Here is a 25,164-nt window from a genome sequence, read left to right on the forward strand (position 1 = left end):
CCTGGGATCCATAGTCCAAATACTCAGTGGCTTTCAGTCAGCGCTGGACTATTTGAAGCCAATGGCTCAGGCTGGGCCACACTTTCTATTTGTTTTTACACGTTGCGAACTAAGTTTGGTTACAGTATGTCCGAGCGTGGTGCAGCACACAAGCAGGCCTCTGTCTGCCTCTAAAAGGACAAGGGGGTTTCGAAAGGAAAACATACTTTCCCAGGGACGCCAGGTTCACATAATGAATAAGCTTTTTATTTGATCAGCAACTACTTGATCTTCTTGAACCTGCATTCATATGGGCCCAGAAACTGGTCTGTAGGAAGGCATGGGGAAGGAATCTCGACAAAAAATAGAAGGCCTCGAATGGGGGAAGAAACATAAAATCTCCATTTGCAACTAATTTTTAAATGGAAGAAGTTTAATAAGATCAACACTTAAAAAAAAAAAAAAAAACAAGCACAGAATATATCCACAGAGACACTTCAGCCATTACTGTGGCTTGGCTTAAATCTACCAGGCCTTGTTATCTTAAAAGTTAGTAGAATCAGGACCTACCCTCAAAGTTAGGATTTGGATCAGAACTTTCCTGCAGTCTGAAGGAGTTTGGATCCTGTGTTCTAGTATGGATCTATTGCTAAGTCTTTGTAGCTGGGTTTTTTTTCCCATAGTACATTGAGCCTCAGACAATCAAGGTTCTATTTCCTACTTGGCTCCTGGCTTGATGGGTGACCTTGAACAAGTCATTTCATCATTTTGTGCCTCAGTTTCCCTGTCTCAAATGGGAATGATGGTGCCGACCCACCTAAAGTCAACGGATGAAAAGTGTTTTCTATGAATGTTTCAAAGTAACTAGTGGTTTTAGGGACCTCAATTTCTAGTGGCCCAACTTGAAACATATTAAAGGAGCCTGATTCTCAGGCAGCACAGCGCATATACCCCCAAATTGAGGCATCTGAAATCACTAGTTACTGTGGAATATTAGTCACTTGGGAACTGGTTCCTACCAAATAAGAATGGACCCAAGCTTCCAATGGAACTTGGACAAAACCTGGTTAATTTCAGTGGAGCCAGGATTTCACCTCTGTTTTGTTTTTTTTTATGAGCGAGGAAATGCTTAATATGCATTCTGACATCAGAGTTCTGCCATTGGCTTTGGTGAAAACAAGCAGCATTAGGTTCACTGTAACACAATACGAAAAAACCATTGAATGTAGAATTTACCTACCCTCCCAGAGTGGAGGCAAACTAGGTAGGATCCTTAAAGATTTGCAATAAGGGAGAGATCAAAAGGCATCTTTAATCTAGTGGTATGCAACAGCTGCCTCTTGAAACCAGAAGCTATTCAAACCTCGGGCAGTTTTGTATTTGAATTTAGGAACATAAAGGCACCAAAACTGTAACCGCAGGGTCCATTTACTTCGTGTTGAGCCTTGAAATGAGTGTGGGATGATGGGCGGAGCACTGGACTTGGAGCCAGCATTAGAGCTGGGTGTGATGGATTTATTTTTGGTGAACAGACATTTCACCAACAAATTCAATGTTAGGGGCTTCGAAGCTATTCTGAAATTTGGATGGAATTTGATGAATAGTTGCAGCCAAAAAACACCCCAAAAAGCTGAAAAATCAAAATGCTGGATTTTTATCCATTTTGGAACATTTCATTTTGACTTTTTCATTTCAAAACAGCATTTTGTTTTTAAATATGGCCAAGCTGTTTTAAAACTCGTATCCCTTCCCTACCCGAAGATGGGGGGTGAAAACACCTGAAAATAGTCGAATCAAAATGAAAAACTCAAAAAAAAAAATAGTCGCACTGGCTTTGTCTAGAATGTCACCAGATTTTTTTTTCTGTCCCCCTCTGCCCGATTTGGCCCCTGAACCAAAAAAAAAAATCCATTATTTGCTCAGCCATAGTCAGCTTGTGACCAGTGGTGTGACCTTGGGCAAGTCAGTTCACCTTTCTGTGCCTCAGTTTCCCCATTTGTAAAATGGGGATACTCCCCTTCCTTTGTGACGCTCTGTGGATGAAAAGCCTTGGAGAAGAATGAAATAAAGCTGGTTTTTTACATCTGGATGGGCACACATTCCTGCACGCTGAGTTGGGGTCCCATTTGAGTTTTTTAATGAAACTTCCAAGTGGAACTGAATGCCATGGACCTACAGGAAACATACCAAACCAGAGAGAGCAAGAAAAGGCAGATGTAGGCAGGAGATACAAAAACCTGGCACATCCGGGATGATCCTGAGCCCCTAAAACTGACCTGCTGGCTGGGTGCACTGAGCACCCTGGCAGATTTACCAGGATGGCACCTAAAAAAACCCGACAATCCTGGAAAAATCCAGACAAGTGGCAACCCTAGCAGAGATGACTGCACCTCCCCACCAGGGACATTAGCAATGTCTGGCTTCTACTGAGCTGCTGCCCAGAGCTGGAGTCACCCTACAGTTAACTAAATTCAGAAGGAAAGTGCATGTTAGTGCAATTTCCACCTTCTTCCAGCGCTCTCAGGCATCAAGAATCTTTTTACACTTACTCTGACATCCTTATTTAGATTCCTCTCCACCTACCAACACGTATCTTCCAGGGCTCGTGCAGATTGTCCTAATACGTATGGAACCCCAGTACGTCTTAAGCAACAGGCATTTACTAAGGAGAACAGATCCCAGCTGTAAACCAATGACTTCTATATTTTTGTCTCTGGCCAGACATGGCTCCCACTCATGGAACTTTCAATACAGCACAGAGACACCTGGTGGTGCCGTGGCATAGCTGCAAAGAAAGATCATCTCACAAGTCACTACAGACTTTGGCCCGCCGGCGTTATACGGCGGGGTATGTTACACACCAAATCGAGGCAAAAATTAATGTAGCCCCCAGATTAATTTAATTTACATCTTCTACCCTTTACCGATGGTATTTATATAGCCTCTATTATCACAGTACCTGAGCACTTCATAACCTGTAATGCACCTGTCCTCACCACGCCCTGTGAGGCAGGGAAGTTCAATCATCCCCATTTTACAGATTGGGAACTGAGGCCAGATCCTCACTGTAACCAATGGGAGTTAGGCACCGCAACACCTTTCAAGGTGTGGGTCAGAGAGGGCGTGTCTATACTGCAATAAAACACCCGTGGCTGGCCCGGGTCAGCTGGTTCACAGGGCTATAAAATTGCTGTATGGACATTCGGGCTGGAGCCTGGGCTCTGGGACTCCATGAGGGTGGAGGGTCCCAGAGCCCAGGTTCCAGCCTGAGCCCAAACGTCTACATTGCAATTTTGTAGCCCCACAACCTCAGCCCCAGGCAACTGTGGGTGTTACGCTGCAGTATAGACACACCCCGAGATTAAGTGAGCTGCCCCAAGGGCACCCAAAGAGTCTGTAGCACCACAGGGACTGGAGCATAGGGCTCCTGAGTACTAAACCAGCACCTAAGGGCAAACGCATAGCTGAATCGAGACACCCTTATGTACCAGTTGTGAGTTCAATCCTTGAGGGGGCCATTTAGGGAACTGGGGTAAAAATCTGTCTGGGGATTGGGCCTGCTTTGAGCAGGGGATGGGGCTAGATGACTTCCTGAGGTCCCTTCCAACCCTGGTATTCTATGAGTCTATGATCTGTAAGTGGGTGTCTCTAGTGCTAAGGGCTTCTAGGTGAGAGTTCTTAGATCTGAAGGCCAGAAGGGGCCATGTCACCTGACCTACTGTCTAACACACAGGCTAACATGCGCTTCCTTCTCCACTTTTGCCCCAGGATTTCAACCAGAAGCCAAGACCATCCCCGAGACCAATAGGCTGGCTCTAAAGGGAGCTAAGCCACACCTCCTCTCCTCATGTGTCTCCTCTGAACGTGGCCCAATGCACTTATGGTTCCTGCTGTTTACTGCACTTGCTCCCTGGTACAATCGGACCCTGCGCGGTGTTTCGGGAAAGTTTGTGTGAATGAAGCCTGAGTAAACAAGCTTTGGGCTCCCAAGGGCTCCCCGCTCTGCATGGGGTGGGCGCAAGCAGCTGCCCCCAGCGTTTGTGCATCTGCACAGAAGGCTGGGCACAGCTCGGCTCCTGGTGCTCCCACTGTGTGAGGAGAGAAGGAGGTTGGCAATACCCGTGCTGCAAGGCTCTGCCGTCCTCCCACCCAACCAGCCAGCAGAACGAGGCCAGAGCAGGAAGAGGTATTGTCAATGGATGTAACAGCAGGTGAGGTCCCCAGTGCACCCCCGATCCTGACCCTGCACACTGCCTTAATTTGTGCCCATCTGCCCTGTGTGCCCTGTGGGAGCCAGGGAAATGCAGGGACATGTGACCAGTACTGCCAACCCTAGCTATTCATAAGTAAGGTCCCCCAAAATGTGATCAGCTTAAAAATAATGATAAATGCTGGGTTCTTTGTCTCCTGTTCCCCCTCGGGTCATGTTTTCCAGCTTTGCTCTGCAACCAAGAGGCCTGGAATCTTTCTTTGTTTTTTAAAACAAAGCAGCGATTCTATGAAAATCACATGACTCCAAGAGCTGGAGCTTTGAGAAAAACACCAAATACTGCGAGACTCACAATAAGATAGCCAGGAGAGTTGGCCATTCTGCATGGCTACACTGGCCATGTCCCCTCCCAGCCCCCAGGCACCCCTGACATGCCCTGGAAAGGCCTTGGCTGCTGCAGAGATCCCCACACTGGAGGTGTTTTCTGTGGTCAAGGGATTGGGCATATGGCTGATTTACACCCAGGTTATTCTGGCGCAGGTAGGGTGGCCAGGAGCCAGCTTTTCAACTGGAAAGTCTGATCAAAAAGGGGACCTGGCAGCAGGTCCTCTCAGAGGTCCAGAGAGGCCCAGGCCACTTCCAGCTTTTGAAATCCCTAGCCATAATAAAAATAAAAAATGACGACACATGAAAACAAAATAAATCACCAAAAAAAAGAGTGAGACATAATTTGATTTTTTTTATTTAACAAATGCTTTTCTAGTATTTTTCTGTGCAAATGAACTAATTATTGGGGGGAAATCTAGCTTTTGTGCAATCTCACATTTGATATTAAGCATGGTGAGCCCATTCAAACACTCTTGTCCCATAGTTGAACGGTGCTAGATCTTTACCTGCTTCAACACGTTGAAGGTGCGTTCACCTGAAGCCCCTGATGCAGGGAAACTGACAAAAATACGCAATGCAATTGTGATATTAGGAAACACCCCAGAAAGTCCAAGTTTGATTTCACAACATAAATAATTCCTTAGTGTGAAAGTAGAATGAATTATATTGTAAAAAAAGATTGGATTAAAGAAATGCTGTATGTTCCTTTAAGCAGAAATAAGGAATGTTGAAATATAGTTGTCAGGAAGAGAAACATTAAGGTATGAAACAATGGGTCCACTTAAGCAAATGGTGGGACATTAACAGGAGATCTGTAATAGTTAGTTAGGAAATAAGATATTCATGTCTAGCCCAGGTAAACTTATCAGATTCTGCTTCCTTTGTTATCTTGTTAAGTTTGAGCCCTTTTATCAGTATAAATAAGATAGTTTGAGTCTTGCATGGTGCTCACATTATCTGAGTGTATTAGCAGAGCGCTTTGCTAATAAACAGAGTGGTCTGATAAATTGTGAGTCCTGAATCTGACTTTGACATTAGTCAACTAAACATAAAACTATAAAGACACTAAAATGTAACAATTCTCTACCTTTCAACACGCACTTGATCCAGCACCAGCCACTAGCCGTGGTTTGTTTATATAATCAGCTGATCTGAGAGGACACGTTCATCATGGTCTACTCTTGGGCCATCAGAAACGATATATTTGTATTAATATTGATGAACCTTTTAAATTCTTTAATATGACAAAATCTGTATCAGTTAATAAAAAAATTACATCTTTTACCAAATCTCTTAGACTTTAAGGTCAGAAGGGACCACTATGATCATCTAGTCTGACCTCCTGCACAATGCAGGCCACAGAATCTCACCCATCCACTCCTGTAACAAACCCCTAACCTATGTCTGAGTTATTGAAGTCCTCAAATTGTGGTTTGAAGACCTCAAGCTGCAGAGAATCCTCCAGCAAATGACCCGTGCCCCATGCTGTAGAGGAAGGCGAAAAACCTCCAGGGCCTCTGCCAATCTGCCCTGGAGGAAAATTCCCTCCCGAACCCAAATATGGCGATCAGTTAAACCCTGAGCATGTGGGCAAGACTCACTAGCCAGCACCCAGGAAAGAATTCTCTGTAGTAACTCAGATCCCACCCCATCTAACATCCCATCACAGACCACTGGGCATATTTACCTGCTAATAATCAAAGATCAATTAATTGCCAAAATTAGGCCATCCCATCATACCACCCCTCCATAAATTTATCAAGCTTAGTCTTGAAGCCAGATATGTCTTTTGCCTCCACTACTCCCCTTGGAAGGCTGTTCCAGAACTTCCCTCCTCTAATGGTTAGAAACCTTCGTCTAATTTCAAGTCTAAACTTCCTAGTGTCCAGTTTATATCCATTTGTTCTTGTGTCCACCTCTTATTTGCTGAAATTTGCAGCTCTAAGCTGAGTGCGTCACATTTTGGTCCCATAGGGATGCGCAAAAAAAAACAAGTTGCAAAACTTATTAAATGCCAGAAAATTAACATGTGTCTAAATTTGAGGCCCCCTTTGAGCTTGAGGCCCAGGCCAAATGGCCCTCCTGGCCCCCCCTCTGATTGGCCCTGCCTGACAGTGTCTGGTCAGATCTATTGACCGGACACACAAGTGCGGTTACTGCAGTCAGGGGAGGTGGGGAGGCCCCAAGTCATCATCCACACCAGCCTCTACTCCCCCAGGGGCTGCCTCCTATCTGCATTGGGCAGCTGCAGTTCCCAGCCCCGGCTCTGCAGGTGTGTCCCTCCTGACCCGAGGGGGTGGGGGTGGGGTGGAAGGGAAAAAGCAGTGAGTGACGGGGGCAGGTGGGAAGAGGAGTACACGGGGGCGGGACCTCAAGGGAGGAGGCGGGGCAGGGCTTTGGGGAGAAGAGGCATGGAAGGGGAGGTTCCAGCACGCCTGCTGGAGTGTCTGGTTTTTAAATATTATCAAATTGGCAACACAAGGGTGACCTAGGGCAGCCATGAATTGGGCCCATTTTTCTTGCGCTGATGATAGACAACCCCCTTCTCACCCTCTCTCCCAGCCGTGGCCCAAAGCCACAAGATTGCCCTAAAGGCCACATGCCATTATAGCACATGCATACTGAGGGTAGGGTTCGTGTAGGATGATGGCTTATAATATACCCAGGAGCGGCTACCCGGGTGCACTGTGCTGTACATGGGTTAGGTCAATTACAACGCTACCATGGTGAGGCTCAGAGAATCACATTTTCAAGGATGATCACAATGCACAAATCATGTGCAAGATGGCTAATTGTGTGTGTGTGTGTGTGTGTGAGTGACAGAGAGAGAGAGAGAGAGAGAGAGAGAGTATGTGTGTGCTCCTCCGATTTCCATGTAAAAATGTCTGGGCACCTGCAGGATGGATGGAATGGATGTTTTGTTATTGCTGTTGTCTTTACTCTGAACCCTGCAATAACAGATTTTGTTTTAAGGGCCAAGGCTTGCAAACGTGGAGGCCTCAAATTAGTCTCCTAAATCCATATTTAATCACTTAAAGGCTGGTATTTTACAAATGTGCTGGGCACCCTGCGGCTTCAGTGGAATTCATGCAATGCTCAGCATATCTGAAAATTAGGCTATTAATTCTGATGCCTATCTGTGAGTTTAGGTGAGTAACTTTTGGTTGAAAATCTTAGCTCCCGCTTTTATTTTTGGTAATTTTACAGGATGATTTTGGCTTCATGCTTAACATGACATAACCACTCCATGCTGTGCAGGCAAAGGACTCTGGCTTCGAGCAGTAGCATTCACTGATGTACTTGCAACCGGGGACAAAGCAATGTTTAGAGATCAGTCACTTTCAACCTGATTTTGTTTTCTCTAGTGTTTGGAAATCTCAAAGACCCCATGTGACGTTGGAGATGACTTGACACATTTACAGTCCAGGAAGGAAGTTGAGCAACAAGATGTTACATTGCGTTGCTTGGTCGCTTTAGTGCAGCTGCCTCCGATTCAGCAGCTGTAGCTCCACAACAGTCGAAAGGGATCAAAAATGTCTCCCCAGACGCCCCCGAAATGTTGCTGCTTCAACATCAAGACTGGAACAGTCACTCTTGGCATCTACCACATGGTAAGTTACAAAAGAAATGTACAGGTGGCTGTAAACTGGGAAATCAAACAGTTCCCAAAGTGTTGACTTGTCTGTGTTCCCAAGAGGTGAAGAGGTGTGGGGGGAGAAGGCCGATGGTTTAAGAGCGATGGACAAGAGAGGGGGGGAAAGATCTACTGTGCTGATAGTTTTCTGAACTAGATTCTTCTGCCAGAGCTGATGGAAATTCACTGTACTTCCTGTTTTTCCTATGCCGCTCAAGTGTGAGCCTTTGCAAATGCAGTCGGAGCTGTGAATCATATATGCTTTCAGTGTAGAAAGGCGGATCCATTTGTTACAGATTGTGAAGTGGGATGACAACGCAAAGGGTTGTGTAAAAGTTAAGGTCAGGAATCTGTAGTGAGGTGTGGGCGTGTGTGTGTGTATCGATCAGGGCTATAAACAGTATCTAGGTAAAATTGTGAATGTCTTTAATTTCTCTGAAAAAACAACAAGGAGTCCTGTGACACCTTAAAGACTAACAGATTGATTTGGGCATAAGCTTTCGTGGGTAAAAAACATTGGCATCTGAAGAGGTGAAGTTTTTTACCCACGAAAGCTTATGCCCAAATAAATCTGTTAGTCTTTAAGGTGCCACCGGATTCCTTGTTGTTTTTGTGGATACAGACTAACACGGCTACTCTAATTTCTCTAACAGCTTTTAGACATTGTACCCAGTTCCCAGTGGGTTTCTCTTTGAATATTATGTCTCTGAAAAGTTGCCATGGCTGTCCTGGGAGGATTATCGCGGTGGGGGGTGGGGAAATAGGGTGTGGCTGGGGCATAGTGAACCCCAGCTATTGTAAGTGCTGCTTGGGGGCATAGTTCGAGTATCTTTCGGGTGGATGTAATTTACGCTAAGGCCATGACACGTTGCACAGTCAGCCCAGGATTGGGGGAGTACGAGAATGGCTTCAAATCACCTCCCCAGTTGCCCTGCGCACTTTTTGAGCACAACCAAGGAGCGAGGCCTCGAGAGGTCGCCCTGTAGGCGGTAAGACACTGTGGTTTTTAGGCCACTTGTTGCCCTGGGATGGTTGCGCTGCAGTGGGTGTCCTGGTTCCTCCTCTGGAGGGGCGATGTCGCCATCCATTGGAAGAGTGCCGCATGCACTCCGCTCTGGGCTGCCCGTGAGCACTGCGTCTGTTGGCTGGCTTGCCAGACCTGCCAGTGCGCTGCAGCTGTGTCGCCCCTCCCAGCACAAAGCCATGGCTTAAAAGCAACACACAGGTCCACAGTGTATCTACGGAGTCATCCCAGGATTGGGCTAGATGCTCAGCTGGTGTAAGTCGGCATCGCTCCATTCATTTCGGTGGAACTGTGCCGAACTGCACCAGCTGAGATCTGACCCACGTTTAATGGGAAATCAGTGCGGAAGCCTGAATTGCCCCGGTCACTAGGATTCCATTTATCGCTGGATTATAAAGGGTTAATACGTGAGCAATAGATTTTCTAAGCATGCTACAAAGAGGAGTTGTGTGTGTTATTGATGGTTATAAGCTCATCAGTAGAAGGTGACGTTGATGGTTATAAGCAACCTAGCGAGCTGTCGGATTCTGTAGCACCCTTGCCAAAGCCAAATGTTCACAGACGATGCGTCAGGCCCTCAAAAGACCCTGAGATTGGTTTAAAAATCCTGGGATTTTAAAACATAATCAAGTCCGTTTAATGGAATCTTAGTGCCCGGGGCAATTCAGGCTTCCACGCTGATTGGTTTCTTTGCCTTCGGGTTGTTGGGCCTTTAGGGTACATGCCCATCACGCTTTTCTCCGCTGTTATGAGGGTGCTTAAAAAAACAAGAAAAGAAAAAGCTGAGATTGATACAATCCACAAATCCAGGAGGTATCAAAATTTGTGTGACCATTTTCCCCTTTTCCAACAGGTTAGTGAACATGGGATCTTACCCTAAGGCAACTGAAGCCAGTGGGAAGATTCCATTGCGATTTCAGTGAAGCCCAAAGTCATTTCAGGGGAACGTTTTAAGATTACTATGAAGTCCATATTTATTTGCTTGCTTGTAAAGCTGTGATCAGTGGTCCTGATGGTGGGCAGAAAACAGTAATTGTGGCACAGTGCAAGGCGCTGATCCACCCTGCTGTGGTCACCTGGAAAAATGTAATACTAGGGGAGGCAGCGTGGCCTAGTGGCTGGAGTACTGGCCTGGCACTCAGGAAACCTGGTTTCTGGTCCCGGCTTTGCCACTGGCCTGCTGGGTGACTTTAAGCGAGTCACTTTGCCATCCCGTGCCTCAGTTTCTCCATCTGTAAAATGGGGATAATGATACTGACCTCCTTTGTAAAGCTTGTTGGCTCTTCATCAGTCAAGCTCAGATATTGTTATTCGATGATGAAAAAAAGCCATTTTTAGAGAATAGTTCCATAGTTGATGCTCTGAGTGTAAAGTTTGAGGTAAAGCAATTGAGCGTCTCACCGAATACCAATAAAAGGACCAAGAGCGCTGACAGTGCTGCAGCCTACCCAGGCCTCTGGGTGGAGGTGGGGTTCTGAGTGGGATTTGGTCTGCCTGCGTACAGGGGAGTCAGGGGGAATAAATCACCCTCCTCTGCCATGCATAGGCCACCCGCATCATCAAACCCTCCATGATGGGGTAGGCTGCTGCTCTCTCTCCCATGCAGGTGGATGGGGAGTGGCCTGGGCGGGCTGTGGCACTCCCCACCTCCCTTGTGCTAACTGTTGTGGAGGAGGAAGTCAGCTGTGCTGGGGAACAGCTGGTGCAGTTTACTTCCCGCTTGGTGCCAGGAAGCAGGGACTGAATTGTGATTCTGAGACTGTCGCACTGGCGTGTAGGGGCCTGCGGTTCTGAACCCACAGGCCTTGCCTTATGCATGCCAATTAACCAGTCACCAGGGTGCCCCTGTGCACTGCGGAGGCGGGGCAGTGGGCAAGCCTCTGGACCTAGGCTGCTTCGGCTTGCAAGCCTCTCCTGTAATTTTCCCTCTTGCAGATTAAATTAATGGGTCCTTTTCAAGGGTGACTTTAACAAACCAACAAACATGTTTTCATAGCTAGTGGGAAGCCTGGCTCTTGTGTGAGGGACGGAACAGGCCCCTGCAAAGCTGCATTGATACAAAAAACTGCCCAATACAGAGTATGGAAAACATGGTTATTTTTCTAATAGTGCTTCTCCCTGCATACTTCTTTTTTCACAAACTCTGTGGCTTTTTCTTCTCTCTCTCTCTTTCTCTCTCCATCGCCATACACATCTATCTATCTATCTATCTATCTATCTATCTATCTATCTATCTATCTATCTATCTATCTATCCCCATACACCTTCTCTATCTATCTATCTATCTATCTATCTCCTTCTCCACATCTGAGGAATAGCTCTGTGAAGTTCGAAAGCTTTTTCCTTTCACCAACAAAGCTGGTCCAATAAAACATATTTCCACCCCCACCTTGCCTGTCTAGCTATGCTCATCCATCTATTTCTCTATCTGTGGTTGCTTATAGGGTGCCAATCAGTCCACACCATAAGAGTACACAGCACAGTGATCCCATCCCATCCCTGCTCTGTCTGCAGCGACAGCGCTGGCACGGTGTGTCTCTTTCACACTGAATGCTGGCTCGCTGCAGAGAAGGGGGTCTAGCATCAGCACTTTAAAAGGTAAAATATGAGTGCAGATTTTCTTTTCTTTCCCGTGTTTTTCATCGTTTGTCTGCAGCCGGGCACAGGAACAAGGGAAAGCGGATTTATAGCCTGGCAGGTACTTGGATGATTTGCTGCGTCAATACTCCTCATTTGTATCAGTAAAAGTTATTGCTGTGGATCCCCGTGATGAATCCCAGTGATGCTTGGCGCCATCAAACAGCAGCGCTGAGGCTTTGTGGCAGTGTCTTGTACTCCTGTAAATTAGATTTGTCTCATTGCTGAGCTCTCCACAGACTGTGGAAATAAATCATGGCTGTTCTCCAATGAATGGGAAGACGGAGGGAATGTGAGACAGAGCCCAAGCCAGGATTAACACCTGCTGAACAGGGGCCGTGGTGCTTAGCACAGAAATTCACGGGTTGTTTTAAAAAGGAGCAGGGATGTGTTAATTCCCTGGGAAGGGCTCGTGAGTCAGACATACCAGTGCTTTCTACCCGCTGCCCGAGCAGAGCAGCTGGGATCCATGCCCCTACGCGCTGCCCGAGCAGAGCAGCTGGGATTCATGTCCCATTAGCCCTCGGCTGGAGCTGAAGGAGCGCACTAAATGGGCACCTGGCCCCCTGCATGTTAGTCTGTGGAGGGAGGTTTTTCATTCCCCACTTGAACAGGGTGTGTGTGTGGACGGGGGGTGAGGGTGACGGGGGAGTTGGGCTAGTGGGAAGAAACATTGCCCAGGTTCTGTCAGGGAGGGAAGGATGGACCCGTGATTAAGGCAGGGCCGCCCAGAGGATTCAGGGGCCCTGGGGCAAAGCAACTTTGGGGGCCCCTTCCATAGAAAAAAGTTGCAATACTATAGAATACTGTATTCTCATGGGGGTCCCTGTGGGGCTCGGGACCTGGGGCAAATTGCCCCACTTGCCCCTCCCTCTGGGCGGCTCTGGATTAAGGAGCAAGCCTGGGACTCTGGAGATGTGGGTGTTCAGGGCTCTGGCACAGATTTCCTGTGGGCAAGTCACTCGCTCTCTTTGCCCCAATCCCCCCTCTGTACAGTGGGGACAACAGCACTGCTCTGCCTCCTGGGGGGGGGGGGGTTGTGAGACACTCAGATGTGACAGGGATGGGGGCCGTGGAAGCACCTTAGCTCGATAGTATCAAGGGAGCCTTCACCCTTAAAACTGCACTGAGGAACTGAAAGTCAAAACCAAATCACTTCAGCAACCTCCCTCCCTCTAACGCGCTCCAACCCTCTCATCAGCTGCTGATTCCCCTTTCCTCTCCAAACTGTCTTCCAACCCCCGTCCCCAGCCAGAATAATTCCTGCTGCTGGTGCCCCTTCTATCTGCTGGACCTGCATCCTCACCGCCAGAAACTGTCCCCTCCAGTACATCCTGGGGTGGGCACTCCGTGCAGGCAGGCACTCGATCTAGATTTGCTGGTAGCTTCCACTGCTGTAGCAGGGATGGGTCGTGGTTCCAGATAAAGGTCCCTCTGGCTGCTGGAAACCATTCATGGCCCCCACCTCCAGCTTCCATCCATTCAACCTTCCAGCTTCTAGTTGCCTTCCATGGCGGAAGCTGCTGCATTCCCTGAAAGCTAAAGCCGGTCCTTATGAAATGGAAGGTCTCAAGCTGCCTTCATGGCTTATTTACTCCAAGAGTAATTAATGAAGGAGAAGCAAAGCCTAGAGCAGAAGGTTGGGCTTGCGGTGAACGTGCTGGTCTCCGCTGGAGGTGATCTTGATTTAGTGCCTAGCTTTGGTACTGACGTCTTAGCTAAAACCCTTAATTTCTCTGTGTCTCTAATCCCAGTGGCCAAAACAGAGAGCTCTTTAGGGTCGGAACTGTTTCCTACAATGTGTTCCCACAGCAAGTAACGCATGGGAGACCTATCAGGGAAACCATAATAACAGGACATTTCTTTATTCTTCGGGGGCTTTGCTGATTCCTCCCCAGCACAGGCTTCACGTGGCTCTTTCTTCTCTTCTTTAATGTTTGGAACAATTTTCTCAATGTTTCCGCAGCTTGTCTGAGGTGCCCTCCGCCTCCCCGACCCGCCCATGCACATGCTGTTGCAATGCGGTGAGAATAGGCAGTGTGACACCCCCCAATACAGCGGTTTCAGCTGCCTCTCTTACCGATGCTTCCTTATTCCCTACGGCTTTTGCATGTGAAATCTCACCATCCGCTGTGTCATGGGGGCTGCTTCTCGAAATTGCGGATGTAGAAACACTGACGGATGCTGGAAACATGAGGAAGAGTGGAGCTCATAGAGGACACGGCTGAGTACAGGCCTGGGAGGCAGGTCCGCTGTCTATCTAGATTCCCCAATAACACCCTTCACTGTGGTGTTTGGTGCACCACTGTGCTGTGGGTTCTGGACCGTGCACTGCAGAGCAATATGCTGGGTCTACCTCCAGGGACTCTACCCGCCTGCTTCTTGCTTTCCCTTGGGGGAGTTCCTTAGCTCAAGGAGCAGGGGCGTCGCTTTTTGGTGCCTACGTTTCCCAGCTTCAGTCCCTGCCTATGGCTGTGGTACTCATAGGCATGGGGTTGCGGCTCATTAGATATTAGAGCAAGCGTGACCTTATCCATGTGCAGATCCAAATGCAGGACCCACCTCTTGTAGAAAACGTCCCCACCTCCCCCAGCAGTGACGTCTCTGTCCAACCAACTCACAAGGGGGAAATAAGAAGGGAATAAAGCAGGTGGCTTCAACATCATGGGTACGCTACGTGTCACAGTGCTCGGGCTATAGGAGACTCAGGCCTCACTAAACGGAAGGATTAAGGGCTTGATTCTCACGACATTAAGGCAGCAGTTCTCAAACTGTGGATCGGGACCCCAAAGTGGGTCGGGACCCCATTGGCTGGCTTAGACTTGCTGGGGCCGAAGGCCAGAGCCAAAGCCTGAGCCCCACCACCTGATGCCGAAACTGAAGCCCTCAGGTTACAGGCTCTTTTCTGGAGCTGAAGCCCAAGGGATTCGGCTTTGGACTCCCCGCCTGGGGCGGTGGGGCTCAGGCTTTTGCTCCCCCATTCAGTGCAGTGGGGATCGGGCTTTGGTCCAGGATTCGTTCCTCCCTCCAGAGGTCGTGTAGCAATTTTTGTTGTTAGAAGGGGGACACGGTGCAGTGATGTTTGAGAACCGCTGCATTGAGGCCACTTCAGACTTCCAGAGCAGGGTGAAAGGGCCTGAGTAGAGACGGCAAAGCCAGAAGGGACCATTGTGATCGTCTAGGAGAGCCCCAGACTAGATGGCCGCAATGGATCCCTTCTGGGCTTGGAATCCATGAAACTGTATTCAGGCCCCTTTGCGCTGCTCTGGCAGCATAAAGCAAGGCAGGATTCTCCTCTGACATGCACTTGGCCTTACACCAATATACCTTCGGCTACATCGGCAGTTACTCCTGATTCTTGCCATTGAGGATGAGAGGACAACCTGGACCTCTTACTGCAGAATTCCCCTTTTTATAGGAGTTAGCGATGAGCCGGCATTGTGAAGTTCAGATCCAGACCGTGAGTCCATTTGGAATCCAACTGGGAACTACGCTAGAGTTCACAGCCGTTTGGGTTTGATGACCCCACAGTTTCAGCTTATTTGCAAAATTCAGTTCTGCAGCCAAAAGTGAATTCCCCTGCTGTTCAGCCGGCTGAGATCCACTGTTTCACTTGAAGAACAGGAGTCCTTGTGGCACCTTAGAGACTAACACATTTATTTGAGCATAAGCTTTTGTGGGCTACAGCCCACTTTTTTGGATGCATCCAAAGAAGTGGGCTGTAGCCCACGAAAGCTTATGCTCAAATAAATGTGTTAGTCTCTAAGGTGCCACAAATACTCCTGTTCTTTTTGCGGATACAGACTAATGCGGCTGCTACTCTGAAACCTGTTTCACTTGAGTTCCTCTTGCACAGAAATCTAAAAGAGTCATTTCCTCTTCTGTTCCCCACAATAACCCTTGAGGCATTGACCTCGCAGCAGCAACAAGGGAAGAGAAAGCTCTGAGCGCTCTTCGGTCCTCAAACACCCCCCAACAAAGTTGCAAAGCTCATTCCCGCACAGACAAAGTAGCATGTAACGTTAGCACTTCAGGGGTATTGCACAGTACAAATGGATATATCTGTGTGATAGAATCCTCTACACAGGGTTCTTTCTTCCATGTATAATTATATATCCTGTTTTTCTTGCATTCGCACCAGTTGAGACTCAGGGAACATGAGATCAATTCCTGTCTCTGTCACAGGCTTCTTGTGTGATCTTGGGGTCACTCTGAGCCTCCGTTCCCCATTTCTAAAGCGGAGACAATTATCCTCCTTTTCTCCCACTCTTTGCCTGGTGTATTTCGATTGTGAGCTCTTCAGGGCAGGAATCGCCTCTTACTATACACAGCACAGCGCAAAACAGGGTCCTGGGCTTGTTTGGAGTCTCCAGGCGCTATCACGCTACAGATAAGAGTAAGTTTTCTTCTGCTCAGTTAAACACACAGCTCTAGGCTTGATCACTTCTCTATCTGCTACTTTCAGTGTTGTTTCCTGTATGCACCCATTGCAAACACGAATAAAACCACAGCTCTTCCTGTCCGTCATCTTCCACATCATTTTTTCAGGCTACTGTCTCAAAATACTCTGAGAAGCTGTTTGAGCCAGATAGAATGTACTCAATTATTTATCTTGGTGGGGGGATATGATCATGCTTCCTGTGCCTGTCAGAGGGTCCGTTATCTCATGGTCAGCTCTGCAGAGAGATCTGTGAAGTCTGGCTGAGCTCATGGCCTGTCTCATCTGCTTCTTCTTGACAACACTTCAGCACTCACTGACGCCTTGTGAACATAGTGGTTTAAGCAGGATGTCCCTCCAGTGCTGCCTCTGGAACCAGGAGTATCCCACAACATTGGCACTTCTGGGGAACACCACCGCGTCCTGCTATGGGTAGGAATGGTCGGGAAATTTTTGACAAAATGTTTTTTCCATGTATCAGAGGGGGAGCCGTGTTAGTCTGGTTCTGTAGAAGCAGCAAAGAATCCTGTGGCACCTTATAGACTAACAGACGTTTTGCAGCATGAGCTTTCGTGGGTGAATACCCACTTCTTCCACTGCTTGCATCCGAAGAAGTGGGTATTCACCCACGAAAGCTCATGCTGCCAAACGTCTGTTAGTCTATAAGGTGCCACAGGATTCTTTGCTGCTTCTGTTTTTTCCATCTGATTCATCAAACCCAAAACATTTTGTGGGAACGGGTCAATTTGAACAAAACTTTCTCCGATGAGGGATGGAATTTTCTGGTCAAAACCAGAGAGTGCCCCCACGAATTGCTAATTGTCTGGCTGCCTATGGGTCTGACATGGCGTAGAGATGACCTGGATTCAGTTTCCTGCACTGCCTGATTTGGAGCAGGGACTTGAATCCAGGTGTCCCACACCTCCGATGAGTGCCTGAGCGAGATAGTCAGTCTCTGTCTTGCTTTCTCAAGATCTCCTGTTGGAGCTGTTCCACAGTATGCAGTGGGCCAGCGAGAGATTCTCTAGCTCACTGGTTAAGGTGCTCACTGGGTCTGTGAAAGAGCAGGGTGCAAGTTTCTCCCTCCGAATGCTGGACTTGACTTTGGCCTCCCACGTTCCAAGTGACTGCCCCACCCACAAAGCCATTCTGGGGAGGATCTCTTGCTCTCTCTGTTTCCCTGCCAGTTTTGGAAAGGTCTCCGTTTTGTCCCGGTGCAGAATGGGGAAGTCTTCGAAATCTCAAGTAGTTTTTCCAGATGAGCAGAGCAGCTGCAGAGAGGGCCGGTAACAAAGGAGCTGGGAAGGTAATAGCAAGATGGCTACAGAGAAACAGGAGGTAATTTATTAACTGGAATCCATAATATACAGGCTTAGTATGCAATGTACGCTCATGGCATAAAACACAATGTACATGCGTGGCTCAGATCCACATACAACATGCACCAGGGTTTGTACATGTATGGGCTATAGGCTGAGTCCTACTTATGGAGCTCATTCAAATTCTGCCAAATCTAAATGTCTATTTTAAGAAAGCCCAGCCCCCTCACCAAGTTACTCACCCTGACGAATGTGAAGAAAACCTTCCAAGGGTAAGCAATGTGGCACTTCCTTCCTGAGTCTGCAGGCAGCCTGAAACCATGGCTCTGCGAGGTGCCAACCCGACTGCTCCCCCATTGGGTGTTATCTCTGAAAGCTAATGATGGCACTTTAAATGTCACCCAAGCTATGTCCTGGCTGACCTTTTGGCAACAGGGTGGGGAAAGGGCACAGCAGTGAAATCTGCATGGGCCGGATGTTGCTGCAGAGAAGGAAATGCAGAGGGAAGAAAGAAGGAGAGATACAATGACAGGACTGGGGGAGAGAAACAAAGGAAGGAAGAGAAACAAAAGGCAGGAAGAGCGGTGGGCTGAAAGGGGAGCCTATTTTCCCACCCAGTGGTGTTGAAAGTTTCAATAAAGCACCAAACAAGTAAGAAATAATGGTGCTTTATTTATGCTTTATCGGCTGGAGCTCTGCCGTGGTCCTCATTTTATGATACTGCCAGCCCACAAGTAAAAATACTCCCTTCCCAGAGGGAGTTTGATATCCCAGACCCCTGCTGTACATAATGCACAGGCACGGCCCAGGACATCCAGCATACGACCACCGCACACCTGTAGTGGGATGTAGCTCTGGACTGACTTGCGGGACGCTAATTCTCTGCTACACCAGGAGTAGGAAGGGGCTGGCACCACGGCTACATTTATTCCCATGTAGTTTCATCTGGAAATTCCTCTTGCAGTTTGCGATGGCTGCTTTCAGGCTGAGCATCCCTTGGGATGGGGCGGACCCCAGTCCAGCTCCCTGCACTGAGTGATTTGAAGCCAGAACTCAGACCTGCTGCTCCCACATCCCAGCTGAGTGCCTCACCCATCAGGCTATTCTAGGGGTTGTCTCACCTATGTTTTTCCATGCCAGAATCCCAAAGGCTTGAGTTTTGCTCCACATTGGAACAAAACCAAATTCCAAAGCCTCCAATTTTTTAACCAAACAGACTTGTTGTTCTCTGGCCAGCCCTACGGGCAGCAGCCATGGCTCAGAGGGTACTAGCAAAAGTTCTCCACCTCCAGCCGCTCCCATAGTGATTAGGGTTACTACCTGGTCAGCATTTGACCAGCCTGGCTGGGTTTTTTTTTATAGATTTGCCAGTCGCTGGAAAAATGATTTAATCTGACGGGGATTTTTTTACGTGGGTCTAAAGATTTGCATTGTTATCACGGTGTTGTTATCTAATGTTAAAAGTGTCCGTGCCCAGTGTTCCCGCTAATGCAGTTTAAGCGATAACAGATCAAAACTGTTGAAAATACAGCAGCTGTCTGCCCAGCACCACGCACCCGTGTGTGAGTCACAGGACAGTGTGGAGAAGTGCGATGTTGTCAATCTTAGATATATGTGTTATCTCTCTAGACACTGTAAGTGGCTGTTGAAGAGAGTTGGGGGTGGGGGGGGCGGGGATGTGTTGGGTTTTTTGCATTTCAAAGGTGGTAACCCTAAATTGAGCTGAGCTCTTTGGAAAATCCACCCACTTCTCTTTAGGCCTCCACGAGCCCCAAGCTCTTTTGAACATCAACAACCTTTGATGTTTGAAATAAATTCCGCACCGCAGAGCCTACAAAGGCGTTGAGGAAAAAGCAGAGTGTTATGGTGAAAGCCCAGGACTGGAGCTGACTGAGTTCTTTCCCTCCCTCTCCCACAAATTCTATCTGTGATCACAAATTCACTCGGGGCCTCGGTTTCCCCTCAGTCTCTCACAGAGCAGTTTCAAACCATGCATGTTTGCGTGGCACTTGGAGACTCTGAGGCGGGTTGTGCAGTAGGCATTCCAACTTCCAAGCAGTAGTGATCTCTGGAAACTGGTTGATAAGAAATTGGCAGGCAAGCTGCATAACCGTCTCCTCTGTTTTTGCCTTTGTAGGTCATGAGTGTACTGCTCTTGATTGAGTACTCGATGGAGGTGGCTACTGGGAAAGGCTACTGCAAAGTCCTGGACAAGGATTACTACGTTATTGGTAAGTTCAGTAGCCGGAAGAGAAGCCAGAGGAGAAGCTGAAGGGGCTGCGTTTGAGAGGGTGCATTCAATCCAAAGTTGTTTCTTCTCCAAATCTTCTTCAAACCAGTTGTCAGATGGTGGAGCTTAGAACTGAGGGTCATGAGCTGAAAACTTCAGACCCAGATAAAACAGATACATAAATTAGGGAGTAAATAGTAATCAAGCCTGTCCTTAAAAACCTCTAAGGAAGGAGATTCCATCACCTCCCTAGGGAACCCATTCCAGTGCTTCACCACCCTCCTAGTGAAAACGTTTTTCCTAATATCCAACCTAAACCTCCCGCACTGCAACTTGAGACCATTACTCCTTGTTCTGTTCTTGTAATAATCCTGTGCTTTTTTTTGTGTATTGGGAGAAAGCTTTCCAACCACAAATCTCAAAGCCCCTGGCTAATATTAATTGATTAAATCTCATAACAGCCCTAAGGTGGTTGAAATTTTTCTGAATTTCAAGTTTTCAATGATGTTTTTTCTGTAAAAATGCAATTTTTGACCAAAACGAGACCAATTTTTGCTGATTTTTTATGAGTTTTTTATTAGCTACAGAGCTGATTGAAATTTTTCAATTATCAAAATGTTTTTTTTCAAAATTTGTAATGTTAACATTTCAGGGGGGAATGAAATTTGAAAAACTAATAGAAAACTCCTACAATTTTGTTTTTATTTTTTTTCAACCAGCGCTACCTGTCATGTCAATAGGCATTGTTGTACACATAAATGTATATTCTGCTTAACTAAATTGTTTGAACCACTATCAAATGGAATATAAAATGTTCCCACAAATAGTGATGTATAAAAATGATGGTTTGTTTCCAAAAAATTTTTTTAAATTCATTTAGTAACAATACATTTCACATTTTACAAACCCTGAATTAAATGGCCAGTTTTAGCAGGGGAGACTGAGATGTCAAATTTTCATGAAGTTTCCATACAGAAATAAATTGTTATCCAAGCTAGACATTGACTTTCACAAACGTTGAGATTTCTGTTTAAAAACAGAATGATTTTGTGTGAAAACTGCTATTTTTTAACAAAATTAAATTAAAAAAGCCCACATTTGGCATATATTCCCTCCAGCCACTCCCCTCCCCAAGTTGCGGTAATTTGCAATGAAATCCCAAACACTTGCATTTCAAGGTGCATCACAAATATTTCACAGAGCTCTACTCATGAGATTTCTGGCATTTCTTTTTCTGGTCAGACTGGAAATACTACAAAGAGCAATCTTTATAGTTCCAGAAACTATACGTGAAAACAATGTGTCTAAGCACTGCACGATGCTCAGCTTGAATTCAAATACAGAAATGGAAGATGGTTCTGTCACTTGTCCTCAACTCCTGCTGTTCTGTGCGTAGGTTGCACCAGAGTGGAGTGTGTTAACAATACCCTAGAATGTTGTGAAACTCTACCATTTCCTGGGAGTCAATTTCACACCTCTTCAACTTTTGCTTTCCCATGCAAATTAACCTAGGGGCTAACCCCAAAAAGTGCACACATCTGTATTGAAACTTTTAATTTCATTATGGTTCTCAAAAGCTCTGCAGCAACAATTTGCACATTTCTAATGTGTGATATCATGCACTCCAGAAACATAAAACAAACAATAGCGGAAGAGAAGAGCTTAACCCGCACAGGGGAGATTTTCGAAGGCATTAGGTGTCCAAATCTCATTGACTTTCAGTGAGAGTTGCATCCTTATTTGGCCTCTGTGCCTCTTGGAAAGGCCAGATCTCTAACACGCCTTAATTCCATTTGTGGTGGGTTAGTTTCCTTTGTTTTTGTTTTAATTAATATATCAACATTTATCACTGTGGTAATAATAACTGGGAGTTGTCATCACAATCTGGACGGAATCATCCAGGGGAAGTAGCAGAGCTATAAAGGAAACCAGTGTGCATGCACCTTTTGTCATATGGACCAAAACCACCCGCACTGGAGGCAGAACACGCCTGAAGGACCGTTAGGTTGATTTCTCTTGCCAATCCTGCCCTCCCTTTGAACCCAGCTGTTCAGAAGCAGCACTCTGCAGTGTATCAGCAGCCCAACAACCTAAATATCCATCCCCAGAAATCAGCAAATGTGACTATTAAAACCACAGTTTACGAGTCCTTCCTGCATTCCCCCGGCCAGTTTATTGGGCCATAAAATAGAAACAGGCCTCTTTGCATTCAAGGGGAACATTAGGAGTCATTCAAAGTCCCTTCTAGCTGCATTCAGCACACTAGCTCTGATGTGGCCAGAAGTTAATCAAAATACACATTTGGCAAATAAAACCTGTTTTTTTATTAGTCCCCTCGCTATGGTTGCAAAGGCCCAGTGTAGGCTTCATCGGACCACCATGGCGTACACTGTTTATACCACATTTGCAATGAGAGAGGACTTTTATTTCATAACATACTTCTCCCTGCTCATGAAATTCCTGGATATCTCTGGGAGACTCGAGCAAGCAGTGATGCATAGAAACAGAGAGAGAGAGAGAGAAAGAGACCCATACAGCATGTTTATTCATTCGCTGGCGTGTGTGCTTGTATAAATCACAGACTGGGAAAGTCTCATGAGATACACACCCCAATTTGGGGAAGCTTTCACCAGCAGCAGCGAAATCCCCAAGCGAAGTGGACAGGCTCGGGGGGGGGGGGGGACTATCCTCTTCAGATAAGCACAGAGGTCTTCTATGGCAGCTTAGAGCATGGGTTTGGGGCTGGGAGAGGGCAGCATGTCTAGTGCTTCTGTGACTACACACCAGCCAAATCCCCCCATGTGAGTGGGAGGCAGGATCCAAAAGTCGAAACCCCCATAAAGGAAAAGAGGGGCATTGTTGTTACTGTCACACACCGTGGGCTGTTGTAGCACCTGCACTGGTGCTCCCTGCCCTGGGGAGTGGAAGGCAGAATTCTGCAGATAGCAACTCAGGTCTGGAATTCAGGTCTGGCACTGTGGATCCAGATTTGATCCTTCATATGAGGGTGTTTGGGAGCAAAAGAGACACGATTCCATCCATTCAAGCCCCCTTGCAATACAAACCACAGGTGCAGGGTGCTGAGCGAGTCTAGGGAAGACCAGATAGAGCAATGCCCAAGAATGAGTCTCAGTCGCTAGAATCACAGAAGTTGGACAGGGAAAGATCGTATTAAGAGTTTCCCTTATAGTCTATTCTCCAGTGCTTCATCCACCCCAGAAGTAAATGTCCCACATGATGGGGATTCTGCTACTTCCTTTGGGAGACAATTTGCCCAGCTTAACAGCCCTTGCAAAATATTTATCTTCCACTGACAACATATCTTTATATAATTCCCTGCTTAACTGTGTCATGTCCCTGGCTAGCAGCTGCTCCCTGTAGAGGGTAAGAGCCTACTACTGCTGGTATCTAGCAGAAGTGCTTCTTTAGCTTATGGGATGGAGGCAACTGAGTTTAGCAATGAAGGTCCTGCGTTCAATTCCACAAGAGGACAAGTCATTATGTTGAAGTAAAAGCTTTGACTTATGGGACCAAATCCTCCACTCCTTAACTCAGTTACATTTTCCGTTGTGCAGTGATTGACTAAGTAGATTCGGCCCATGGTTTGAAATGCTTCTGTGTTGCACTGGGATCTTAATATTATTATTATTTATTAGCGGACATCACCACCAGCTTCCTGTTGATCTTCATGCTGTTCATCATCAGCTTCTATCTTCTCTATGGAGTGATGAAGGTATGTCATTTTAAAAGAACTTTCAGTCTTGGTTTTGTAGGGATGGAGGGAGGAAGGGTTATTTACAATTTCAAACCCGTTGAACTGGTCACTCACAAACTTGCTCTAAGTCTGGATGTGCCTACTACCGCTAGGGGGAAATTGTCCCTCAAAAATTGGGTTTTCAATTAATGATTTTTTCATGCCGAGCGTCTGCTTTCCACTGACAATTAAGATTTTTTTTGAAATATTTCAGCCCAAACCCAAACTATCGTGATCTGGAAACGCTGCTGCGGTGTGTAAGGGCAGTTGTTCGCCTATATGGGCTGGTCAGACTACATCTCCCATAATGCACCATAGTCAGCAACTCCCATGATGCAAATATCCCTCCTCTCCAATAAGAGAAACCATGGGGAATCATGGGAGATATAGTCCGACCAGGGTGCTTAGCCTATAGAGGAGAACAGCAGCTTGGGGCCCTCTAACTACAATTCCCATGAGGCAAAGTGGCAGAATTTCCAAATTGAAATATTTCAGCTTTGTAATTGCAGTAATAAAATCTAAATTTTCCATGGCCAAAAACCAAAAAACAAACCCTATTTTTTGATCAGCTCTCATGCTTACAGGTAGTTTTCTAACACACCTGTCACACTAATATCTAGAGTTCGGTGTGGAATTTCTTGCCCGGGTGTGTGTATGTGTAAATTTTTCTAGCTATAACAGCACAATAGCACCCTAATAGCCCCTTCTAATCAATCACACTTGAATAGAAATAATCAGTTGCCTGCTCTCTCTCTCTCTCTCTCTCTCTCTCACACAGAACAGGGAACGCCACTTGATTCCATTCCTGGCTTTGCAAATCATGGATTTTCTCCTCACCCTCTTCACAGTCTTCAGTTCCTACATTCAGGTCCCTGAAATGCTGTCGTTTGCATCCATTAGCCACGTGGTAAGTAAGAAGCCTGAACCCACTTTTCAGGCTGCCGGGGCGCAGATATATAGCACAATACGTGATGGAGACTCTGGACATGAGCATCCTACTAGGTTAGCTTCATTTATGGAGTGGTTTTGTCCTCCTTGGACATCTCGCAATGGGCCATACCTGAAGGCAGGATACTGAACTTGATGGACTAGACAAAGGCCCCAGAGAAGCCGGAAGGCTAGTCCAGTAGTTAGGATTGTCACCACGGTCTTTGGAGACTTGGGTTCAAGTCTCTGCTCTGCCACAGACTTTCTTTGTCACCTTGGGCAAGTCACTTAGTTTCTCTGTGCCTCAGGGCCCGACCTGTACCATGGGGCTGCTCGTACTTCCTTCCCTCACAGGATAACTACATGATGAGGTGCTCCGATGATACTGTGATAGAGCTATATAAATACCTAAGGCAAATAGGCCAGTGATCTACGCTGACATAGGACCCCAAGCAGGGTACGTGGTGCGCTATATGAATGAGGGGTGAATGTCTGGCCCCACTGAACTCCATGGGTGTTTTGCCATTGATTTAAATGGGGCCAGGATTTCCCCCTCAAAGTCCACTGCTAGTCTTACAACCCTCTGTAACGAGACTCTCTGCCCCACTGCAGGAATCATTCATTT

The 25,164-nt window shown here is 46.8% G+C and overlaps 1 protein-coding gene across 1 annotated transcript in view; it reads left to right on the top strand.

Annotated features, from left to right (window-relative positions):
• Window positions 1–7,974: 7,974 nt before the first annotated feature.
• Window positions 7,975–25,164, top strand: part of LAPTM5 (lysosomal protein transmembrane 5) — a 30,823-nt gene continuing 13,633 nt past the window's right edge. Inside the window, exons 1-4 of the mRNA XM_044997446.1 lie at window positions 7,975–8,187; window positions 19,766–19,859; window positions 23,515–23,591; window positions 24,391–24,519. Coding sequence (XP_044853381.1) covers window positions 8,110–8,187; window positions 19,766–19,859; window positions 23,515–23,591; window positions 24,391–24,519 — 378 coding nt within the window. The 5' untranslated portion in view covers window positions 7,975–8,109. The remainder of the gene's footprint in view (window positions 8,188–19,765; window positions 19,860–23,514; window positions 23,592–24,390; window positions 24,520–25,164) is intronic.

Source organism: Mauremys mutica, chromosome 23, assembly GCF_020497125.1.
Source record: "Mauremys mutica isolate MM-2020 ecotype Southern chromosome 23, ASM2049712v1, whole genome shotgun sequence".
Lineage (NCBI taxonomy): Eukaryota > Metazoa > Chordata > Testudines > Geoemydidae > Mauremys > Mauremys mutica.